This window comes from Tursiops truncatus, chromosome 9 (assembly GCF_011762595.2).
Source record: "Tursiops truncatus isolate mTurTru1 chromosome 9, mTurTru1.mat.Y, whole genome shotgun sequence".
Lineage (NCBI taxonomy): Eukaryota > Metazoa > Chordata > Mammalia > Artiodactyla > Delphinidae > Tursiops > Tursiops truncatus.
Window position 1 is genome coordinate 104691155 of NC_047042.1, and position 21645 is coordinate 104712799.

Sequence of the window (21645 nt, forward strand, 5' to 3'; positions counted from 1 at the left end):
GAAAAAAATATAAGCTTTAAGAGTGTTCAAAGGTAAGAAATCTAGTTTTAATTACAATAGTATACAGTCTGTCAATGTTCCTTGAACCTACAGAGATACCTAGGCATCTCCTAAAAGAGAAAAATTTGCCTCTCAAATACATATAAATAAGAATGTCTGTGGTTTGCCCCCAAAGTGGTAACACTTCGTGGGAGGTTTTTGTCTGCATTTCTGCTTCCCATATTCGAAGTCTTCCGTGTGAAGTAAAGGGCCGCCCTGGTGTCAGCTAATGGCACCCCAGCTCGGGTGACAGAGCTCCCTTTTCTGCGTCTCCTCTGCGGTGAGAATAAGTCATGCAATACCAGCCATCCGCTCCAGAAAGTCACACTGTGGCCTCAGAAACGTGTCCGCGTCTCTTCTGACGGTTGGAGGAGCCACCCGGGGCCTGTGATGCGAAGGGGCCGTGGCGGAAGCCTGCGGCGGGGATCCCCAGCGGCAGAGAAGCTGGCTGCACCGCGCCGCCGCTGGGCTGCCTACCCGGCTGAGACCCGGACGCGGGGCGTCCACGACACCTGCCCTGTCGGCCCCTTCCTGCATTTCCACGACAACCAGCTTGTTCACGGACAGCTGGTACCAGTGGCAAATCATCATACTGTCGGCTCTCAGATACATGACAGAGGTGGTCAGGCAGCTAAATAATCGGAGGGTGAACTTGTGTTGATTAATCTAAGCCCTCTCGGCCCATCCGCTCGTGACCGCTGTCCATCTTTCTGCAGCAGCTCGTGGGGCAGAGCGTGTGGTCTGTGGCGCAGAGGCCGTGCACCTGCGCTGTGGGGTCCTCCTCACATTCGTGCCGCTCAGACCCCAAAAGGCCAGGCTGGGGGCCGGGCAAGTGCTGGCCAGACGGCAACGTGCTGGGAGTCCTCAGATGTCACAGAAAATATGAGCTCTCCACATCCAAAGACACACGTCTTCCAGGTTATTCTGCTCCTGAAGAGGAAATGCTGCAAATGCAATGTGCAAAGCAAGACTGATTCTCTCAGAATCGCGTCCCAGAGGAGCAGGTGCGGACGTGCAGTTCCCGGTACCACAGCTCTAAGCGTCCGGGCGATGAGCTTTAGAAACAGATCGTATTTTCTGTTCTAACCACAGGGCCGTCCTCTCTTCATTCCAGGACGATCAACATTTAGCTGCAAACTCTCTGGCTTTCACATGTCTGCGCTGGTGTCAGGATCCGGAAACCAATTCTGAAATGTACCAGGCGAGCTCCTGCTCAAGGGAAGTCTGCCAAGAATGCTTTCGGAAGCCCCCTTTGCAATGTCCATGATGTAGCTATGGCATTCGTTTGGGACACTGTCCTTCCTTTCAGTTCAGCAACCCTCAGCCCAGAACACCACGAGCTCCTTTGACCATCCTTTCTACTTCTTTAGGGACAGAGAAGGCATTTGTCTTGGAAAGGGTCTTCATTTAATTAAGGCCCTCATTTCTCTTTGATTGCAAAACTCACCAATAAGGAGGGGTTAGAGCCAATAAGGAAATGCTACAAGTAAATACGGCCCTAGAAAAAAATACAGTTCGGGGGATTCTTACCAAACAGGAGATGATGGGCAGTGTTTAGACTCACAGCGGCTTTTGCAAAGTTTACATTTCCACGTGCACCACTGGCCAGGCCAGAACGACTTCCGGTGGAGGTGCCCCTCACCTCTGGGGGCCGGTCCCAGGTTTGGGGCATCATCACAATGGGGTAGTTTGGGGACAGAATGGATTTTCCACTATGAATGTAGACTATGCTCACTGAATCTACAAAAACAACTTTTTGAAAATTTAGGGATATGACTTCTTAACGACTGTAGGCTAATGCAAAAGTGGCCTTTTTGAGCCACCTTTACTGCTTTACAGTTTGTTATGTCATCTTTTCACATCTCTCAGAATTGTCCAGTGTTCTCTTGTGATTTTTAAACTCAGCTCACCTATCGTGATGCTCCCTTTTTTCCCAATAATTGCGTATTTATGCCCTTTTGTTACTGTTGTTGGTTAAACAGAGGTCTGTCTTATGTGTTTTTTCAAAGAACTAGGTTTTTGTTTGTTTTTCTGACGCTTTGCCTTTTCCATCTATTTCTCATTTTCTGCTCTTTTCTTCATTATTTCCTTCTTTCTGTCTTTTGCTTGCTCTGTTGGCCTTTTTATTACTTAATTTATTATGAAACGTTCCAGGGGGGGTCACAAAGGAATGAAGAAACCTAACGAAGAGCCTGTTCACACCACTGATTTACGGAAGATATAAAACATTCCGTTAGCGATTCCTCTCTGACTGTGCCTCTGTCTTCACCTCACCCGGAGCTGACAACCGTCCTGCTGCCGTACTCGCCATCCCACACTCCCCATTCCACGCTCACTGCGTGTGTGGTTCTCGTAAACGGCACACGGTATGGTTTCTCTTCCGACTTCACACGCTCTCCAGCCCTGTGTGTTCTGTGCTTTACCTGCTCACCTCGCTTGTGAGACGCAGACACGCTGATACGTGTGCCTCCGGGCGGTTGATGACCGTTACTCTGTGGTGTTGAACTGCTCTCCGGTTGATGGGTGTTCGGGGAACTCCCATCTGATTGCTGTTAAGACGGATGTGGCATGGCTGTTAGGCACAGGCTTCCTAGTGCCCCGAATACCTGGAGTGAATAACTACAAATGGAAGAGCATCCATGTAGGACTTTCATGAAATCATTTTTGTTGTTGTTGCCGAAACAGCATCGAAAATGGTTTCATCAGCTGTGTCTAAGAATTTCCAATTTGCCCTAGATTCTGCCCAACACTTGGGATTGCCAGATTCTTTCATTTTTTCCAACCTTACAGTTAAGGAAATAATACCTTGTGATTTTTAGCTTTAACTCTCCGATGTCTCGTGAGCCTGGGCAGCCTTTATTTCTTCCCGACTTACGCATGTTCTTCACGTGCCGGGCATTGACGTTTGCCTGACCACGTGTCACAGAATCCCCACCCTGCCTGCGCTCTGCTCTGCACTTTCCTGTGCCCACACACAAACGCTGTCCGTCACAACACTTGGATCTCTTCCGGTCTCGCTCCCCTATGGCCTGTACTTCTGTATCTTTTCTGTATCTTGTCCCTCCTGAAACCCATGCTTTAGAAGTCCCTTGAGTTGTTAGTGGGAAATTCAGTTTCCATTTGTTATTTATCCCTTTGCTTTTAATTATACTTTAGTGGACATACGATTCCTGCTGCCAGTTATCTTTTCTCAGGATCTGCAAGAATCCCCACTGTTCCTGCCTCCCTTGCTGTTGAGAAAGGTGCAGTCTAAATATTGTCCTTTCTCACATATTTTGTCTCTTCTCTTGGACTCTGGCCTCCCACTGACCCACTGCGATGTGTCCAACCTTGACTTTCCAGTTTGCAACACCCTGCTGGGGACCCGGGCACTCCAGCAGCACGCAGCCTCGCGCCTCCTTGCACTTCTGGGAGCCCCGTGGCCACCCCTTCAAGTACTGCCTCTCCTGCAGCCTCCCCTCCCCTCCAGGAACGTGCCCGTGATGCCATGCGGACCTTCCACCCCTTGCCTGTCCCTGTCCGTTTCCCATCCCTGTCGCTCTTGACACTGCACTTTGGGTCGCCTCCTGCGATCTGCGGGGCAGCTCAATAACCCGCTTTATGGGTGGGCGTCTGGCCAGCGTCTAATCCAGCCACAGAGTTTCTAGTTAGCAGGACCATATTTTCTATTTCCACAAGTTCTGGTACCTTTGTTTTAACCTCTCATTCCTTTTTCATTCTGTTGCACTTTTATTGTTGCTTGCATTATTTCCTTAATTATTTCGAACAGTGAACAGGCAGCCTCTTTCAGCCTATCCCATGATTTCAATTCTGAGCGTCTGATTCTTTTATCTGTTGCTTCTTCTGGCTCATCCTAGTGGGTGATTTCTTCCTGGGATCTCATTTGAGTCCGGTTTCCAGCTTGTCGCAGATCCGAAGTCAGGGAAGTGTGGCTTCCATCTGCCTCTGGGATCTCAGTGGTTCTACAGAACCGTCCTGATAAACGCAGTCCTCTGAGAAAGGAGCACATGAACACTCACCTAGCAGCGCCAGCCTTCAGAATAACTCCGAGACTTTCCTTCAGGAACTGTCTTCATAGTTACACGTAAACAGTCCAGGTTTTTGGTTGTATAATGTTGTTTCTCACCAAAAATCTTCCTGATTGTTGTATTTAACTCCAAATCACATTTAGATGTTCTAAAACTCTCCACGTATTTTTTCCACGTGTAAAGTGTTCTGCTTTCAGTGAATGTTCAAGTAGACGCATTAGTCTCTGATCACATTTTCAAAGGGTTGACCCCGCAGTCCATTAGCAGAGGTAGCTTAATCAGAATAAGCATATAGGGGCTTCCCTGGTGGCGCAGTGGTTGAGAGTCCGCCTGCTGATGCAGGGACACGGGTTCGTGCCCCGGTCCAGGAAGATCCCACATGCCGCGGAGCGGCTGGGCCCGTGGGCCATGGCCGCTGAGCCTGCGCGTCCGGAGCCTGTGCTTCGCAGCGGGAGAGGCCACAACGGTGACAGGCCCGTGTACCCCAAAAAAAAAAAAAAAAAAAAAAAAAGAATAAGCGTATAATCTGAGGAACCTACTGTGGAGGTGACCATCCTCAGATGTTTAACACCTGGATCAGCTCGAGGGCGACACTAGCTTTGAAACCAATGTGAGATGGGGCTCATTAACAGGGGAAACCAATGCTCACCCCCACCTCCAGAAGAAGCCAGACTAGAACACAGTACCCCGTCTGAACTCATTTAACAGAAAATTAACTTTCCAAAAGAGCTCACGTTACTGCAGAGCAAATCATGTCACCTAAGGATATCTGGTAGACTGCTGGCTAAGCTTGGAAACGCTTCTGGGGAACTGACTGCTGAACTGTCCCGGCTCCCGCGCTGCCCCGTGCGTTGAGTCTGAGCATGTCAGCCTTGCAAGGTGGGCCTGGGCCGAGCTCGCGGCCACGCAGGAGGGCGCAGCACAGACACGCCAGGGGCTGGTGGCCGGGCCAATCCCATCAGCAGGGCCCACATCACCTCCACATTTGGGCCTCTTCCCATGGCTACCCACTCCCACCGGCAACATGTGTGAAAACTCAGAAAGCCGGGGGCCTCTTTCGGGCTCAGAGGACCTGTGCCCACACCCGCGCTCAGGCAGCGGTCTTGTCCCCCGACCTTACGGCGTCTCCTCCCCACACACAGACCTTCGCACTTCAGGCCGGGGGGCTCTTACAAGCCTAAGGGGCAAAGCCCTGAAAAGCAGGCCCTTCCGGCCCCGTGGCCGGCCCCGCCCCTGTGCCTCCCGCGCTGCATGGCCCTCGTGGAGGGGTGCCCCGCTCCCCCCGCCTGCACGGAACTCGCGGTCAACCCACCAGGGGATGAGCCTCCCCTCATCATCCTCTCCAGTCCCTCCCGTCTCAATCCCTCCTCCTTCCTGCAGTTTAAAGCCTGACTTAAAGCCACCCGGTGTGCACTGTTCCTGCGGAGGTCACGGCGTGGGGCGTGGAGGTGCACGGGGACCTGGAGGGAGGAGAGCTCGGGGCCTCAAACCAGGGAAGGCTGCCGGAGGGAGGCTGCGGCCAGACAGAGGCGGCCTGTGGGGCTCGGCAGCACCAGACACGCCGCCGCGTGGCCTAGAGCCGCCGGTTCTACGTCTGCCGGGCTGACTGCGGCCGGAGCGAGGGCTGCGCTCAGTCACCACACGCAGTCGGACGCACCGCTCACCACAGAGAAGCAGCAGCCTGGGGTCCTCAGCCACCTGCTGGGCACCCGGTCGGGCCACCTCTGGAAAGAGCACCGGGCGAGCTCGGCCCTGCAGGGAGCACAGGCTGGTCCCCCAGCTTCCCGCCCAGGCCACAGCCCCCTTCGCCAACACCCCCAGCACGGGCCCTCATGCCAAAAATTTAATAAGAAGGGAACAGACGACAGCGATGAAAGGAAACCAGGAGGCACGGGAACTTGGCAGGCGGGGAGCAGAAACTGTGGATTCCACCCGGAACCGAGCACAGACAGCAGCTCCACCTCACCCATCCCGGGCTCAGAGGGAGCGGCAGGGGCCGACCCCGGCCAGGGCTGTGTCCAGACGCCACCCACTAAGCGGGCTCAGAGGGAGAGGCGGGGGCCGACCCCGGCCAGGGCTGTGTCCAGACGCCACCCACTAAGCGGGCTCAGAGGGAGAGGCGGAGGCCGACCCCGGCCAGGGCTGTGTCCAGACGCCACCCACTAAGCGGGCTCAGAGGGAGAGGCGGGGGCCGACCCCGGCCAGGGCTGTGTCCAGATGCCACCCGCTAAGCGACGTTTCCGCTTTGGAGGTTTATCGGATGAGCACGTGAGTACCGATGGCTGACCGGCTGCACATCTCCCTGTGGCTGGTGACGTTCCCCTTGCCTCGGTCCCTGCAGCATCCAGGCCGCCACATGAAGGAGCCCCAGCACTGCAGGCAGGTGTCTTTGTGAGAACTCCAGTCCGTCGAGCGTGACCGGGGGTGGGGGGAAGCCCCCTCCGAGCTGCGTCAACACCTGTACCTCCTGATTGCCCGGATGTCAGTTCTCCTTCCTGTGCGCCCCCTTTCTGGTGTGAAAGTGGTTCCCCAGAAGTCCGGCCACTGCTTCTTCCCTCTCACGCTCAAGGTGCCCCCTTAACACGTTAGTAAACGCGTGCATCAGCGACTGCAATGAACACACTGCCGCCCTTCCTGGCCCGCTCACACATCGACTCGGAGACGCCCTCAACTCAGATCCCAGGGGGCCCCTGGAGACGAGCTCGCCTCTGCCCAGGACTCACTTCGCACACAGAAAGCAAGCAGTGGTGTTCCGAGAAACACAGACAAGGGGGGCCCTGTCGCATCCCCAAGTGGTTCCCGCCACTTCCCCGAGTTCCCAGCCATCTATGCTGAATGATGACAGGGAAGGAGAGGGGATGGTAGGGGGGCCAGAGTTCCTCTCCCTCGGTCCTACGTATCCATGGGGGAGCCGAAGGCGGGCTTCGTGGGATGTGTCCGCGTCGAGAAGTGAAACAGAGCAGCGTCTCCGCCGTCTAACATGGACAGCATGTATGCACGTTCGAGCCATGAAATAGGAGTTGGATAATTTTGGTGATTTTGCGTGGGCATTAAATGCTCTTATACTTGCATTTAAAACCAGAATTGCACGATATAAAGACAAATGGTAAAAGTCCGTGCTAATAATTTCTTAATTTTTCTTGACTTAGAATGACGTAGAACAGCAAATAAAAACACCAGAATAGGTGGAGGGACACTGCGGAGGGAACGTCTGATGCCTTAGTTTCTGCTCTTCCCCAGCACTGGGCCTGCGCTTACGGAGCCGGCGCAGGCGGAGCATGTGCAGACGTCAGCTCCTGCTCAGGGCGGCTTTTAGGCTCCCCGCCGCGATGCTCTACGGCCCCACCTTCCTTTTTCGATCTGCTTGTGTTAATTTGCGCCCAACTGTAAAAAGCTGAACAAATGTATGTATTCAGAATCCCAAGCAGTTAACCACAGTACCCAATTCTGATTTATCATTCTAGCTCCTGAGATAGAATGCTCTAGAGTCATAGCTGACCCACAGAATGGTCACACCGAGCCAGCAGTCCATCCCGCTGAGGACGTGCAGTCTTCCTCCCCGGCCGCCCAGCTCACGCCGGCTTGAGCTGCGAGAGTCCATGTGGAAGGGAAGGCTCTCCACAACTCAGTGTGGGTGACAAAGGGCTTCACCATTTCCTGAGCATTTAGCGAACGGCACCACCCGCATCACCTGGGACTGGAACAGTCCTATGAGACGGTATTACTGTATTTCATCCACGCTAAGAAGTTTTGATCTTGAGACAGACCATCATTTCAGTATTGCTAAGAAAAAGCCAAAATGTTGCCGGTTAAATGACGGCGTGCTCTTGATGTAAGATGCACCCCTGATTTCAGGGGTGTTAAGATGTGAACACAAAGTGCGTCTGAGAAACGATGGAACGCCATGCAGTGGCTGTGGGGTGGAGTCGTGCTGCACGCATGCCTCCCCGGGGCTCGGCCTCTGACACTGGCAGGCCGGCAGCTCTCAGCTGGGGCCTTGTCTGCTCCGTTCCCGCAGCCACGGGGAACGGCCTCTGCCTAAGTCACCACCCCGAGCCTCCTCCTGGGCAGAGCGTATCCCAGGGCCCTGGCCCTCCTTGGGCACAGAGGCCGAGCCCCGCGGCCCCATGGGGTCACCTCTGAAGGTTGTGCCCAGCTCCAGACCCAGAGCTCCTCTGGGCTCCGCTCCGCACCTCCTGCGCGGCATCGCCCTTGCGTCCCCCCTCTGCCCAACCAGGCTCCCATCACCTGCACAGGTGTTATGCCCTGAGCACTCTCCAGGGACCTGACCACAGTGAACCTCGGTTTCAGTGTCTGGTTCCAGGGCGCCCGACCAAAGGCGTGTGGTGCTGCCCACACTCCACAGGTAGGGAAACGGAAACCAGGAGAGCTTGGGTACTGTCACAACGTGTGTGCCGAGCTGATGTGGCCCGCTTGGAGCACAGCTGGAGCTGATGCTTCCTTCTGACTCCAAACCCACCCCCTTTTCTCTCTACAGCGGTTCTTAGAGTGTGGCCTGAGGGCCTCCATGGGTCCCTGAGGCTCTAAGGTGGGCATTAGGTCAAAATTATTTTCATAAAATACTAAGGCACTATTTACCCTTTTCATTTTATTTTCTCTTACACTGGAATTTTCCAGAGGCTATGTGGGTGGAAATTGCCTAGAATGAGTGCAGAAGCAGATAAGAGTACCCAACTGTTTTCTCTTAAGGCAAACGTTAAAGAAATATGCAAAAAATTAAAACAAAACAAAAACATAACACTTAACACATTTAAAAAAATGTTTTGGAAGACAGAGTTACCATGGTTATTATGTAACAAGTTTATTATGACTATTTTTATTTTAAACGGAATTAAAACACAGCTTTTAAAAATTTTCTCAATTTTAAGTTTCTAAGACAGTAAATGCAGATAGCACTAAACCCACAAAAATGCAGAAGGTCTTTGGGGTCTTCAATAATTTTTAATAGTATGAAGGGTTCCTGAGATCAGAATTTTGAGAACTACTGTTCTACACTCTGCCGTTGGGAGTTCTAACCCCAATTCTGCACCAGCTAAGTGACACTGGGAACAACCTTTGTGCCTCTGTTGTTGTTTTTTAATGGACTAAATAAAAAGGTGCATTCCTCTTACAGCAGAAAGAAAGCATGGGTGGAATACTGAAATTACAACTATTTAAACTTATACTCTTCTATACTATACTGAGTATTGCTATTCTCTGTTATTCTATGAAAATTGTAACAAAATATATATTAACTTACTGTATAGCGTTAAAATGATGTCAAACGTGCAATCTGAAAATCCTAAAACATTCAGATAAAAAATTGAAGACACACAATCTGACAGCCGCCAGAATGGGAGAAAATATTTGCAAACGAATCAACGGACAAAGGATTAATCTCCAAAAGATATAAACAGCTCATGCAGCTGAATATTAAAGAAACAAACAACCCAATCCAAAAATGGCCAGAAGACGTAAACAGACATTTCTCCAAAGAAGACATACAGATGGCCAAGAAGCACATGAAAGGATGCTCAACATCACTAATCATTAGAGAAATGCAAATCAAACCTACAGTGAGGTATCACCTCACACCAGTTAGAATGGCCATCATCAAAACATCTACAAACAAACGCTGGACAGGGTGTGGAGAAAAGGGAACCCTCTTGCACTGTCGGTGGGAATGTAAATTGACACAGCCACTATGGAGAACAGTATGGAGGTTCTTTAAAAAACTAAAAATAGAATTACCATATGATCCAGAAATCCCACTATTGGGCATATACCCAGAGAAAACCATAATTCAGAAAGACACATGCACTCCAATGTGCATTGCAGCACTATTTACAATAGCCAGGTCATGGAAGCAACCTAAATGCCCATCGACAGACGAGTGGATAAAGAAGCTGTGGTACATACACACAATGGAATATTACTCAGCCATAAAAAGGAAAAAATTGAGTCATTTGTTGAGACGTGGATGGATCGAGAGACTGTCATACAGAGTGCAGCAAGTCAGAAAGAGAAAAACAAATATCGTATATTAACGCATGTATGTGGAACTAGAAAAATGGTACAGATGAACCGGTTTGCAGGGCAAAAGTTGAGACACAGATGTAGAGAACAAACGTATGGACACCACGGGGGGAAAGCGCAGGGGGGGTGGGGATGGTGGTGTGATGAACTGGGAGATTGGGATTGACACGTATACACTGATGTATATAAAACTGATGACTAATAAGAACCTGCTGTATAAAAAAATAAAATTAAAAAATAAAAAAAACAACCAATACTTAACTTTCTTTGGGTTATTTGTATGGAAATATGTTAATATAAATGTTTCAGACATCACATGAAATTCCTAAAAATCTTAAAAAGAAAAAAAAATTAATACGCGAGAGAACAATGTGTCCACCCATGAAACACTGCTGCCTGCAGGAGACAAGGATGGCGAATAAAAGGGAACATATTCTGCTCCTTGACGCACGTATTTACATTGAAGAAGCAAGTTGCACGATGAAACCCCATTTCCCCTTCCTTTCTCAAGGGGAAGGCCCTGCAAGCTGCCGTCTGTCACTGAGACCGGACCCTCATCTCTCAGGAGTGGCCGCGACGAGGCCGAGCGATAGCAACACGCAGCCGACTCTGCCGTGGACGCGGCTGCCGAGGCCGCGAGATGGCAGGGAGGTTGCATCCTGTGATTTTCCACACGAGAGGGTGAAAACATGGGTCCCAGGCGTCAGACTCTCCAGTTGGACGATGATTTCCCCTGAGATCCCTCATTACGCCCCATAACATCTGCAGACCTGACCTCCAGAAACTGACCCTCACACCCAAGGACGATGGGCAGTTTGGAGGGGAGCCTACCTGGAAGGCCTGGGGCCGCCACCTCCAGCACACTGGCCAGCGGGGGCCGAGGCAGAGGAGTCCCGGAATCAGCCGCCCGCGGAGGGGGCATGGAGCACGGAGAACTGCAGCATTAGGCGGCAGAGGGGCCCAGGGAGAAACACAGAATCATGTCCAGAAAGTACTAGAACAAGCAGTTTAGGAGAGCACAAATGTCCCCATGATGCTTCTTTTCAACCTAGCCTATAAAACCTTATTTCACGCCTACACCTCCGGGCTTACTACGGCAAGTCCTCCACTGCCGCTAAGACAGAAGGAAATGCAACGTGCTGCCAGGTACAAAGTAACAGAGCGCAACGCCACGGGCCTGTCCAGCCACTCGGATGCGCCCTCTAGTGGCCCAGCAGCAAAGAGCCACCAGCAGCAGAAGTCAAAACACCATCCCCATCCAGGACCCCAGGCCCAAAAGAACTCCTCCAGCTTCTGTGCGAGGCACCACAGGGCTCCCGAGACACCGAGTGCAGCCTGCTCAAGACTGGCCCGGGAAATCAGCTTAAAGACAGGGTGTTCCCGGGAGGGACCAGGTGTTCCGGGGAGGGGCTGAGTTGGGCTCAGGAAGGACGGGAATGCGGCTCCAGGCCCCGAATGTCCTTCCTGCCTGTCCCCTCGCATCGTGATCAAGGGGACCTCCAGACTGGCTCCCATAGGGCACAGCCGTGCTCGTCGGTCAGTGAGCGGACCTGTGGTATCATCATCATCCTCACCACTGTTCTAAGGAAAGAACTAGAACATATCCTCATCCCTTGGAAAATGGCTGTTTTTCTGGCCTTTGAACTGATGCACAGAGCTAACCAACTTAGCAGAAACTCTGCAATAATTCCACTGGAAAAAAAATAGGTGGGTATGATCCGTGTGATAGCTCCATAAATTGGAAACAGAGTATCAAATAAATAATATTTAACACTTGGAAATACTTACGTTTATAAAAGGGTTTAAAATATTTTACTTGATTTCAGCGTTTGACCTTCACAACAGCCCTGTTTGATCATCCACATTTACCAGACGAAGAAACTGCCCCTCAAAGAGGTTTAGTAACTCCACTCCCCTCCATACCCGCTGCCGGGAGACAGGCAGGCAGTGAATCACAAAACTAAACGTGCTCTCACCAAACGGCCCGGCAATCACAGTCCTTGGTATTTACCCAAAGGAGCCGAAAACTCATGTCCACACAACCCTGCACACAGACGTTTATAGCAGCTTATTCATAATTGCCAACACTTGGAAGCAACAAAGATGTCTTCCAGTAGGTCAACTGATAAATAAATCGGTCACTCAGCAATGGAATATTATTCGGCACTAACAAGAAACAAGCTGTCAAGCCATGAAAAGTCATGGAAGAAACGTCAAAGCATTTTACTAAGTGAAAGAAGCCAATCTGGAAAGGTGACATACTGTAAGAGCCCAACTACATGACATTCTGGAAAAGGCAGTTAAAAGATGAGTGGTTGCCAAGGACTGGCGGGAAGGGAGGGGTGAGCAGGTGGGGCACAGAAGCTTTGGAGGGCAGTGAAACTACTCTATGCTGCCCTGCTGACCCTGCACCTCTCTGTGCATCTCAACCCGCATCTGGACGGCAGTCCCAGCAGGCCCAGAGGGTGAGGCGTGGCCACAGAGAGAGTGCAAAGCACATGAAAGAATTGCATGATGTTGCCAATTTGTAGCAAAAGAAACACATGTGGGGATGGATCTTCAGGATGTGAGGTCAAGGCGGAATGAACAGAAATTGGACCAGGCAGAGTTTATTGACATGGGGCCCTAAGCACAGATTCTCCAGCCAACGGCTCCAGCAGTCTCCACCGCTGGTTGACATAAATAGGGACACAAGGTCCCTACTGAAGTGAAGTGGAAACACCAGAACTCCCTTTTTACGTGACAGAGGCATGTGCCCAAAGGCTTAGAGAGAGCAGCACAATCGACCTGCCCATGACCCCAGGAGGGTCCAGAGAGCACGAGAAATAAGTTCATGGGTCCCAGCATCCTCGAAGGGCTCACAGAGATGCCCACGTGTGTCAGGAATACACTGGGAGTTGCTTCCATTCATCTGGGAGCCCTGAGTGCACCAGGATGATGGCGCCTTGGGGAGGCAGGGGCCAAGTGGGGGCACCTAAGTGCCAAAGAGAAGGGGATGTGGTCACCACAGAGCAAGTGGCCCACGAGGCCTGGGGCATTGGTTAGCTGCTGGCAGTGTTCGTAGAGCTGGACGAGGTGGGCCTTCCACCAGCATCCAGGGACCTGCACCAGCAGGAAAGTTCTACACCTACTGAATCACCAACATAGTCACAGCCCCTCCACCATTTCCACACTTGGAACCTCCATGTCACAGACCAGAGCCCCTTGAAGGATGGGTGGGAGCAGGCCCCCTGGAGGAAAGACTCTGCTACACGAGCCAGACACTCATCCTGTTCATCTCGCCCCCAGCCTCCAGCAGGGGCCTGCCGCCTTCTACCGGGGCAGCTGTGCACTGAGGAAAAGGACGTCAGCACACTCTTCCGTGACCGCTGGACACCGGCTCTCAACTGACAGTAACACCAGAAGACCCAAAACATCACCAAGGCCCGCCAGGCACAGAGGGGCTTATGGGGCAGGTGAGCAAACCCATGCTGTGGTTACTCCCCGGCTCCGGAATGCACATACTCAGCGGCTACCAGAATCCCCACCCTGGTCCCTGACCTGCGGAGCGAGGGTATCACACGGGAAAGGCACTCAAAGCACCTCCACTTAAGGCCACCACACGCAGCAGTTTCCACTTACAACATCATAGACCAAAAGCAACACCCCACTCCTGGAGTGGGTGAAGCAGGGTGAGGACTCCCCACGCCCGTCCGCGGATGGCGGCGGGTCCCATGAAGGGACCCGCATGGGGCCGACCGCCACCGCCGCTGCCGCCACGTGTCTTCTCTGTCGGAGCGAGTGGCACAGCCCACGGCACCTGCTCCCCCGCCCGCGGGAGCAGTCATCAGAGGAAGCCCGCTCTCACGGGCCAGGGCAGCCACAGCGCCACGTGTCAGCGCTCCAGCCCTCGGCGCCGTCCGGGGCTCTGGGACCCTGATCGCCTTTCCTCTCACGGGCCTCATGCAGGGGACACCGGTACACTGAGGACACTGTGGGCAGGAGGCAGCCACGGTCCCACGTGCCCAGGGGAGATGCCTGCGCTCGGAGGGTCCACGGCAGACCCGATGCTGCAGGAGCCCAGGAAGGCCGCGGCAGGTGAATCACAGCGCAGACCCTCAGGGTTCATCCTCTGCAGAAAACGTCTCTCCCTGGGGAGGCTGCGCCTGGCCTGCTCCCGGGCCTCATTCAAGACTGCACACTTGCCCGTGGTCCACAAGCAGCCGGGCGGCTGGGCTGGGACACTAGGAACGGGGCTCCGGCGGTGCGGCCGTTTTCCAGCGACACACACGGCCACACCCCCACCCTCACTGACCGGCAGCGCCAGCCACGGCTGCCGGGACCACCTCAAACCCAGGAGGGACCCAGGCCGCCTGCCCCCGCCCATCGCACACTGGCTGGCTCGGCCCTTTTCTGACTCCTCACCACCTAAGAGGCCAAGGGCTTTTAAGAAGAAGCAACATGTCTTCCAAGCACTTGGCGCCGTAGTGGCCGCTGGCCCAGCAGCAGGGCGCGGATTGGGCCCCGGCCTGCGTACCTGTGCGGGAGAGCGCCCTCAGGGTGGCTGTCAGGTGCTGCAGGACCCCTGGCGACACTTCGTAGTGGTGCACGTCTACGGCTGGAAGCTCCTGACACCGTCCAAACGCTCCATCTGCAACACAGGGAGGCGGGTCAGGTAAGAGAGGAGACAGACAGACGGCCAGGAAGCCCTGGCCACGGCCGGTGGCGAGGCTCCGAGGGGCTGCCAGGATCAGAAGCACCTGCAAAGTGACAGTGTTTTAGGTGAAAAGCAGAGCTTCGTGGAAACCACAGATGCAAAGGCTGAGTCCGGCGTGGTTTGGGTTTTTAGTCTACTTTCCAGCCCTCCCTGCCCAGGCCCCGCCTTTTGGTCATTTGCCAGCAGAGACTTTCACACTTTCCATGTGAAGCTTTGCTTCTGCCTGTCCAGTGACCAAATGGTCAATAGTCTTCAGGCCCGTCTTCCAGATGAGAAACAGGACGCCTAGGAACCTAAGTGCCCGGTTGCAGGAGGCGCTGGTGGCGGGGCCATGGAGCCCTGGCAGGGCTGGCTTCCAGGGGGCCTCCTCAGAACGCGGTGAAGAACGGGGGCTCCAGGAACAGTGAGATATTAATGGGGACCCATTATCCTGCTCTGTCCTATTTGTCTGAAATGACAGACTCTGCTCATCAACATCTTTTCAAACCGCACCTTCTAATTAATTTAGACCCTAATTAGTCTTTATTCAGCGAATTGTTCACTTTGAGACAAGCTTCCTATGGGGGTTCAAACATTCAAATCACCGCCTGGGGTACAAAAGGCTAATTCAGGACCCAGGGCCTCGCCCAGGGCTGGGCGCAGGGGGAAAGCGCTTCCATTGTTCACTGCCTTTCAAATGCAACCAGTTTAATTAGCAGAAGCGCTTTGCCCAGCGCCAGGCTGATTGCTGCTCGCAGTCCATAGTCCACGTGTGCTTAAGGCGGACGCCGCGCGTGAGCAGCAGAGAGTCATCGTAAGTGTCCTCTCACAAGCACCTCCCGGATTTCCGTGGGCCTCTGCAAAGCCCAGAGAATCCGGGAGGCGACCTGCCGGGCTGCTGGGCTGCTGGGAGCAGGCAGACAGCGGCCACGTGAGAAGTTCAACCTTCAGCTTCTGCCCCCGCTCGGTGAGCGCCGCTGAAATTAACCCAACTGCCACCAGTGATCCGGGGACAGTTGTCTCGGACGGAGGGTCTCCTCCCCACTGCCACCCCCCAGCAGGACGGACGGTCTGCTCGGCTGGAACACAGACGATAAGTGTCCCTGTTCTCCGATTCCGTTTCATGCAAAGAACTGCATGCCAGTGGGCGGTGTGCTTGGGGTGTGGGGCAAGGAAAGAGTGAGAAGCCCCAGAATACACCGGAACTTTCATGTCCCTCTTCAAGTGGAAACATCTTGAAACCAGGGAAGGAGCATTAAAACGGTCCAACCCAACGTTTTAGATGAGAAAACCGAGGCTGGGGTGTAGGGAGGGATCAGTAGCTGAGCTGAGTGGCAGGCAGAGAAGTCAGGTCCGTATCAGCAACCAGCTAAGCGCCTGCGGGTAGCCCCGCTTCCGGGGACGTGTCTGAGAGCCCCTCCCGCAGGAGACACCCCACCACTCAGGCTGTCACAGAGGAGAATACGGGCAAAGACATTGCCTCGCTGTTTTGGAGTGTTCCAGGTAAATTCTCTCCCTTCTCGAGTGTGACGGCTTCATTCTTTCAATCTGGTTTGAGGTGTACACGTTGTAAATATATTCTAAGAAAAATATTCATCAGATTTTCTTGAAACCTTTCTTTTAAACATATATTTAGACTATAGATAACGTGATACATAATATTGTTTGTGCTTTTAGAATCAGTGTTAGCTAATCATTTAATTGTTTGGATCGTCTGAAAGCTAGCCCTGGGCGCTCTTCACCCCTAGACTCCAGCCACACTGGTGAGGCAGCGACACTGTCCCCAAGAGCTTCTTTTAGTTAATAAACTTTGTTTTTCAGAGCAGTGTTGGGTTCACAGCAAAATTAAGAGGAAGGTACACAGGTTCCCCATAATCCTCCTCCTCCCCATTATCAACATCCCCATCAAATGGCGCGTTTGTTACAGCTGACGAACCTACACTGACACGCCATCAGCATACGGGTACGGAACCCACAGTTCATGTTAGGGTTCACTCTTGGTGCTGTACTTCTATGGGCTTGAACAAACGTACACTGACGTGTACGCACTATCACAGTGTCATACAGAGTATTCTCACTGCCCTAGCATCCCCTGTGCCCCACCTGTTCATCCCTCCCTCCTCCCTGACGCCAGCAAGCAGTGATGTTTCTCACTGTCTCCATACATTTGCCTTGTCCAGCATGTCATATGGTTGGAACCATACAGAACACAGCCTGCTCAGACGGGCTTCCTTCACTCAGTCACATTCATTTCAGGTTCCTCCATGTCTTTCTGAGGCTCAACAGCCCTTTCTTACTAACACTGAACACTATTCCACTACCTGGACGCACCACCGTTTAGTTACCCATTCACCTACCCAAGGACATCTTGGTTGCTTCCAGGTTTGGGCGGCTATGGATAAAGCTGCTATAAACATCCGTATGCAGGTTTTTGTGTGGACGTGTTTTCGGCTCCTCCGGGTAAATGCCAAGGAGCACAGCTGCCGGATCCTATGGTACGAGTCTGCCTAGTTTTGTAATTGACCACCGAGCTTTCGTCCCCACCAGAAGGGAGGGTCCCTGTTGCTCCTCGCCAGCGTCTGGTGTCAGCGTCTGGATCTTGGCTGTTCCAGTAGGTGTGCTGTGCTCATTACTGTCTTACCCAATGCATTTTTCGATAATGTCGTTCATCTTTACCACCATATTTAAAGGCCACCAAGGCGTAAGTGTACGCACATGTGTGCTATGTACTGTGTGTCTACATATGTGTGTGTGTTTTCACACCTGCAAGTGTGTGTAGATGTGTGTTGTATGTATGTGAATGTGTGTACATGTACTGTGTGCGTGTCTACCTCCATGTGTGTATGGGCGTATACGTGTGTACGTACATGTGTGTGTGTGTGCACTGGTGTCCACATGTGTGTATGTGCGTATAGACACACACAGCCTCTAACACTTGTTTAACTGCCAAACTCACCACAAGAACAAGGAAGCTGCTCTTCCAACCTCTAAACTCACCCCAGAAACAGATGTTTCTAATACCTCTGTCCCAGAAACCTGGTTCCCTCACTTATTCCTCAACAAACAACTTCATTACTTCTTTCTCTGCTTCCGCTGGAGGACGGTGTACACTCTCGTCGGCACACCTCTGAGCATGTCCGGTCCCGTGTCCACAGCGAATCTGTGAGGCCCCTTCCCTCTCCAATGAGTGGACTCGTCCCCATGCACGCTGCTCTGTGCTGCCCCTTGACCCCCGGACACGGCCCTGCTCTAACGTCCCGCTGGACCAACAGGCAGCACAGCCGTGGGACGTGCACTCGGGGCAAAGACGGACAACAGCGGCTCCACTCTCAGGGGCTTCCAGCTCACAGGGCAGACGGCCCCACAGCGCTAAGCACACGCAAATTATTCACCTCTAACTGTGACGTGGGCCACAGTGGACAGGCTACGAGGACAGCAGGAAGGAGGGGCAGCAGCCCCGTGCCACAGGCAGAGGCCCCAGAGAAGCGGCACCTAAGGAATGGCTGGCCCGCGCAGGGCTGGCGAGGACCTGCAGGCTGGGGAGCTGGAGCTGCAGAGGGAGGGAGGCGCCTGGTCACTGGGGCTCCGGGACCAAGAGTGACAGAGCTCCAGGCTGGAGCGAGCTGCGCAGGTCAGGCAGACACAAGGGCATGGGGAGGGCTCGGCCTTCCTCCGGGAGCTGCAGGAGCTGCCAGGGCCTTGCAGGCAGGGGCCGCTTTCTGCCAGGAGCCACGGGGCTGAAGGGGGCTGCTCGTGCAGAGGGGGTGGCTCAGCGAGGGCGGTGGAGATGGAAGAACTAGCCAGACCCGTAGGCTTTTCGGAGGTGAGCCCGCAGGACACCGATGCTGCCCAGCTACAGGACGGTCCCACCCCCGTGTCTGTGTCCCACAGAGGCTCTGGGCTCACGGGGGTATTCTGAGAGGCGGCGCATAGAACGTGTGTTTCTCCAAAGTAGTAACAAAGCCCTCTTGAGGCTGGCTGCAGAGGCGGGGAAACAGCGGCGGCCTCCTGATGGCCACTGGCCCCAAGCACTGCCCACGGGCCTCCAGGGGAGGGAGACTGCATCCCTCCAGGGGGAAGTCACCCCCCAGACCTCTGTGGGAGGTGACCACAGCAACCACAGATGCAGGCACGGACTTGGACTTCCCAAACTTGGGGAACTGGGCGGAATTCTGAAGCTGTCCCCACATCCCCCATTTATTCTGCAGAGCAGAAGACGGATCCCCACTGCCTCTGGGGACCAGAGATTGGATGGGTCTAAAGATAGGAATGGAAGGGATGTTTGAGGCCCTGAGAAAGCAGATGGCCATCTCCCAGCCAACCAAGCACCACAGACCAGAAGTTCTGGGAGCAAAAGCTCTGTTTAGAGACACTCTGATTGTCAGTCACCTAGAACTGGGAGGCTGATTTCTTCCGCTGTGAAGGGAAAACATTAACAAGTTTTTGGTTGGATTTTTGGAAGAATGTGAAAAAACTGCTTGTTTATCTTGTCTGTTCATCTGTTTTAACCAGCTGCCCTCAGAGCACTATCTCTACAGGCAAACGTCACTTTCACTCATAACCATCACTATCCCCTCAACACCGACGCAGGCCCGTCTCAAGGCCTCCTCCTGGACCAGCTTCCCAGATCACTTCCCCCTGAGAATGTGGGACTGCGTGTCGCCAGCCTCACCACCACATGCGTGTGCACAGACATGCACTCACATCTCCATGTCGACAGGACACCCCCCAACCCTTGGGCACCAACATACTTCTCTGGTCCAGGAGTGCCCGAGCTCCCAGGAGGCAGGCGTCACAGCTCCCGCCCCTGCAACCTCCCAAGCGTCTGACACTGCGCCCTGCAGCCACTGTGGCTTAAATAAATGTCTGTATCTGATTAACTGGTGACCTTGCGTTTGCCTGGAATGAAACAGAGATGCCCAGAGAAATGTGTAACACCACCAGCTAGACCCTCACATAGATTTAGGAGTCTTCAACTCCCAGCAGATGACCCGGCTGGGTTAGGGACCCGAATCACTGAGGCAAACCAGGGCTCACAGTGGGGACAGCAAACGAGGCGCACGTGTCCCCATATCTTCTCAGCCAACACTGCACCTCCTCCCGTCTCATACTCAGGCTCAGGTGCTGCCACCCCCCCGCCCTGAGCACATCCACTTCCCAGCCTCACACATGGAGAAGGCGGGCCTAGTGCACCTCTGCTTGGGGGAGGGACACGTGGAGATGCTGAGCCTTCACCCTCAAGATGCCATGGCTTTCAGGGACTGCTGCGTGCTGGGTGTCTCAGAGAACGACCCAGAACCATCAGGTCAGGCCAGCGGGCAGCCATGGGCTGGAACAAGTCGGTTTAGGCTCCCCCTGAGACACCTGTTTTTGCTACGTGTCCCTTCAGTGACGTGCCTCGGGCTGGCGTTAAAGGAGCTTCTAAGAAAAAAGCCTATGGAACGTAATCGTGCACCTGCTGAGAACAGTCACCCCCGGTGTCACGGCCATCTTCATCCTGAGACCATGGGAGGACCCCCCACCCAGACCCCAGCGCTGGGATGGACTGCCTTCCACCTTCCAGGACCCTCTCAGCCTGGGCCCGGCAGGAGACCAACCTTTCTCAGTTGTGCAGGCTTTGGTACTGTTCATTTCAGTGAAGTAAATATTTTCTTTGCTCCCATAACATTCCATCCTCTTTCCTCCTTTTCTAAGGTCTTTGCCTGTTTTTGTTTGTTATATGTCTTTTTTTACATTTCTTCATTATCTCTTTGGGAAGAGATCATAGGACGGGGGATTAATAAAGACGATGTGATCACCTAACCTCGACTCTCAAAGTGGGCTAATTAGCTGAGGGCACGTTTACAAATTATTGCAACGCACACAACTGCTCAGTAATTGTGTGAATAGTTTATGCGCGTACATAACACACGTGTGTAAACGTATTATCTTGGTTCCCTGGAAACCTCAAGATCAATGTTCTTGATTTTGCAGCAAGAAGAGATCAGGCAGCAGAGGCGCCACAATGATAAAGTCCTTGGAAATGAGGGTGCACCAGAGGCGGCTGTACAGTAATCACGGGGCCGGTGAGAGACACAGTATGAGTCACCTGCGTCAGAATCCCCTCCCTCAAAGGGAAGAGGCCACGAGCCTGCGAGGCAGCAGCCTCGCCCCTTGCCACAACCGCAGGCGATCACACGCTGTGGCATCATGCAGGTCCTCAAAACGCTGTGTACAGCAGGCACCAAACTCATGTTCATGCTCCTCGTGAGGGGAGCCGTGGGATGAGAGTAACAACAGGAATCTGTCCACAGCAGCCCATGCAAGGCAGGCGGGCACAGCAGGCGAGGCCACGGGGCCTCCGGCGGCACCTTCAGGGGACCCGGCCCACGCCCGGCCCGCGGGCCACGCCCGCTGCTCCACGCAGAGCTGCCCGTCACACTTGGTAAGACGGCCTGCTTGTCCCCTCTCCCAGCGGGAAGGTGGCAGGAAGGACAAGGCGGCAACAGTGACCCCTCGCGGCTCCGCCCCGCAGGCAGCGCCGGGTCCTCGGCAGCCTCGGCCGCAGCTCTGCCGCTCAGGCTGTGGACGCCCCCGCCGGACCCGCGCCAGCCACTGCGACTAGGGAGGCAGGGCAGCAAGACACACACAGGCTCGCACACACGCCTGTGCACACACACAAGCTGACACGCTCACGACTGCACACGAGCACGTGCGTGCACAACGCACACACCGCCACACGTGTGCACAGTCGCACAAGCTTCGCGCACTCTCGCCGTGCACACGCAGAAGAGCAGCTGGGAGCCTTCCCACGCCGACCCTGTGCCGACCCTCAGGGCACTGGGCGCACCGACCCGGCCTCGTCCCTGCGGAGCCCTCCCCAGAGCG

At 53.7% G+C, this 21645-nt stretch overlaps 1 protein-coding gene across 5 annotated transcripts in view; it reads right to left on the reverse strand.

The window, feature by feature from the left end:
- The window catches only part of PTPRN2 (protein tyrosine phosphatase receptor type N2), a 689600-nt gene that overhangs the window by 495836 nt on the left and 172119 nt on the right, over positions 1 to 21645 (reverse strand). For all 5 annotated transcript variants that reach the window (XM_033863563.2, XM_033863561.2, XM_033863564.2 and 2 more), the window contains exon 3: positions 14620 to 14733. In XM_033863563.2, coding sequence (XP_033719454.2) covers positions 14620 to 14733 — 114 coding nt within the window. The remainder of the gene's footprint in view (positions 1 to 14619; positions 14734 to 21645) is intronic.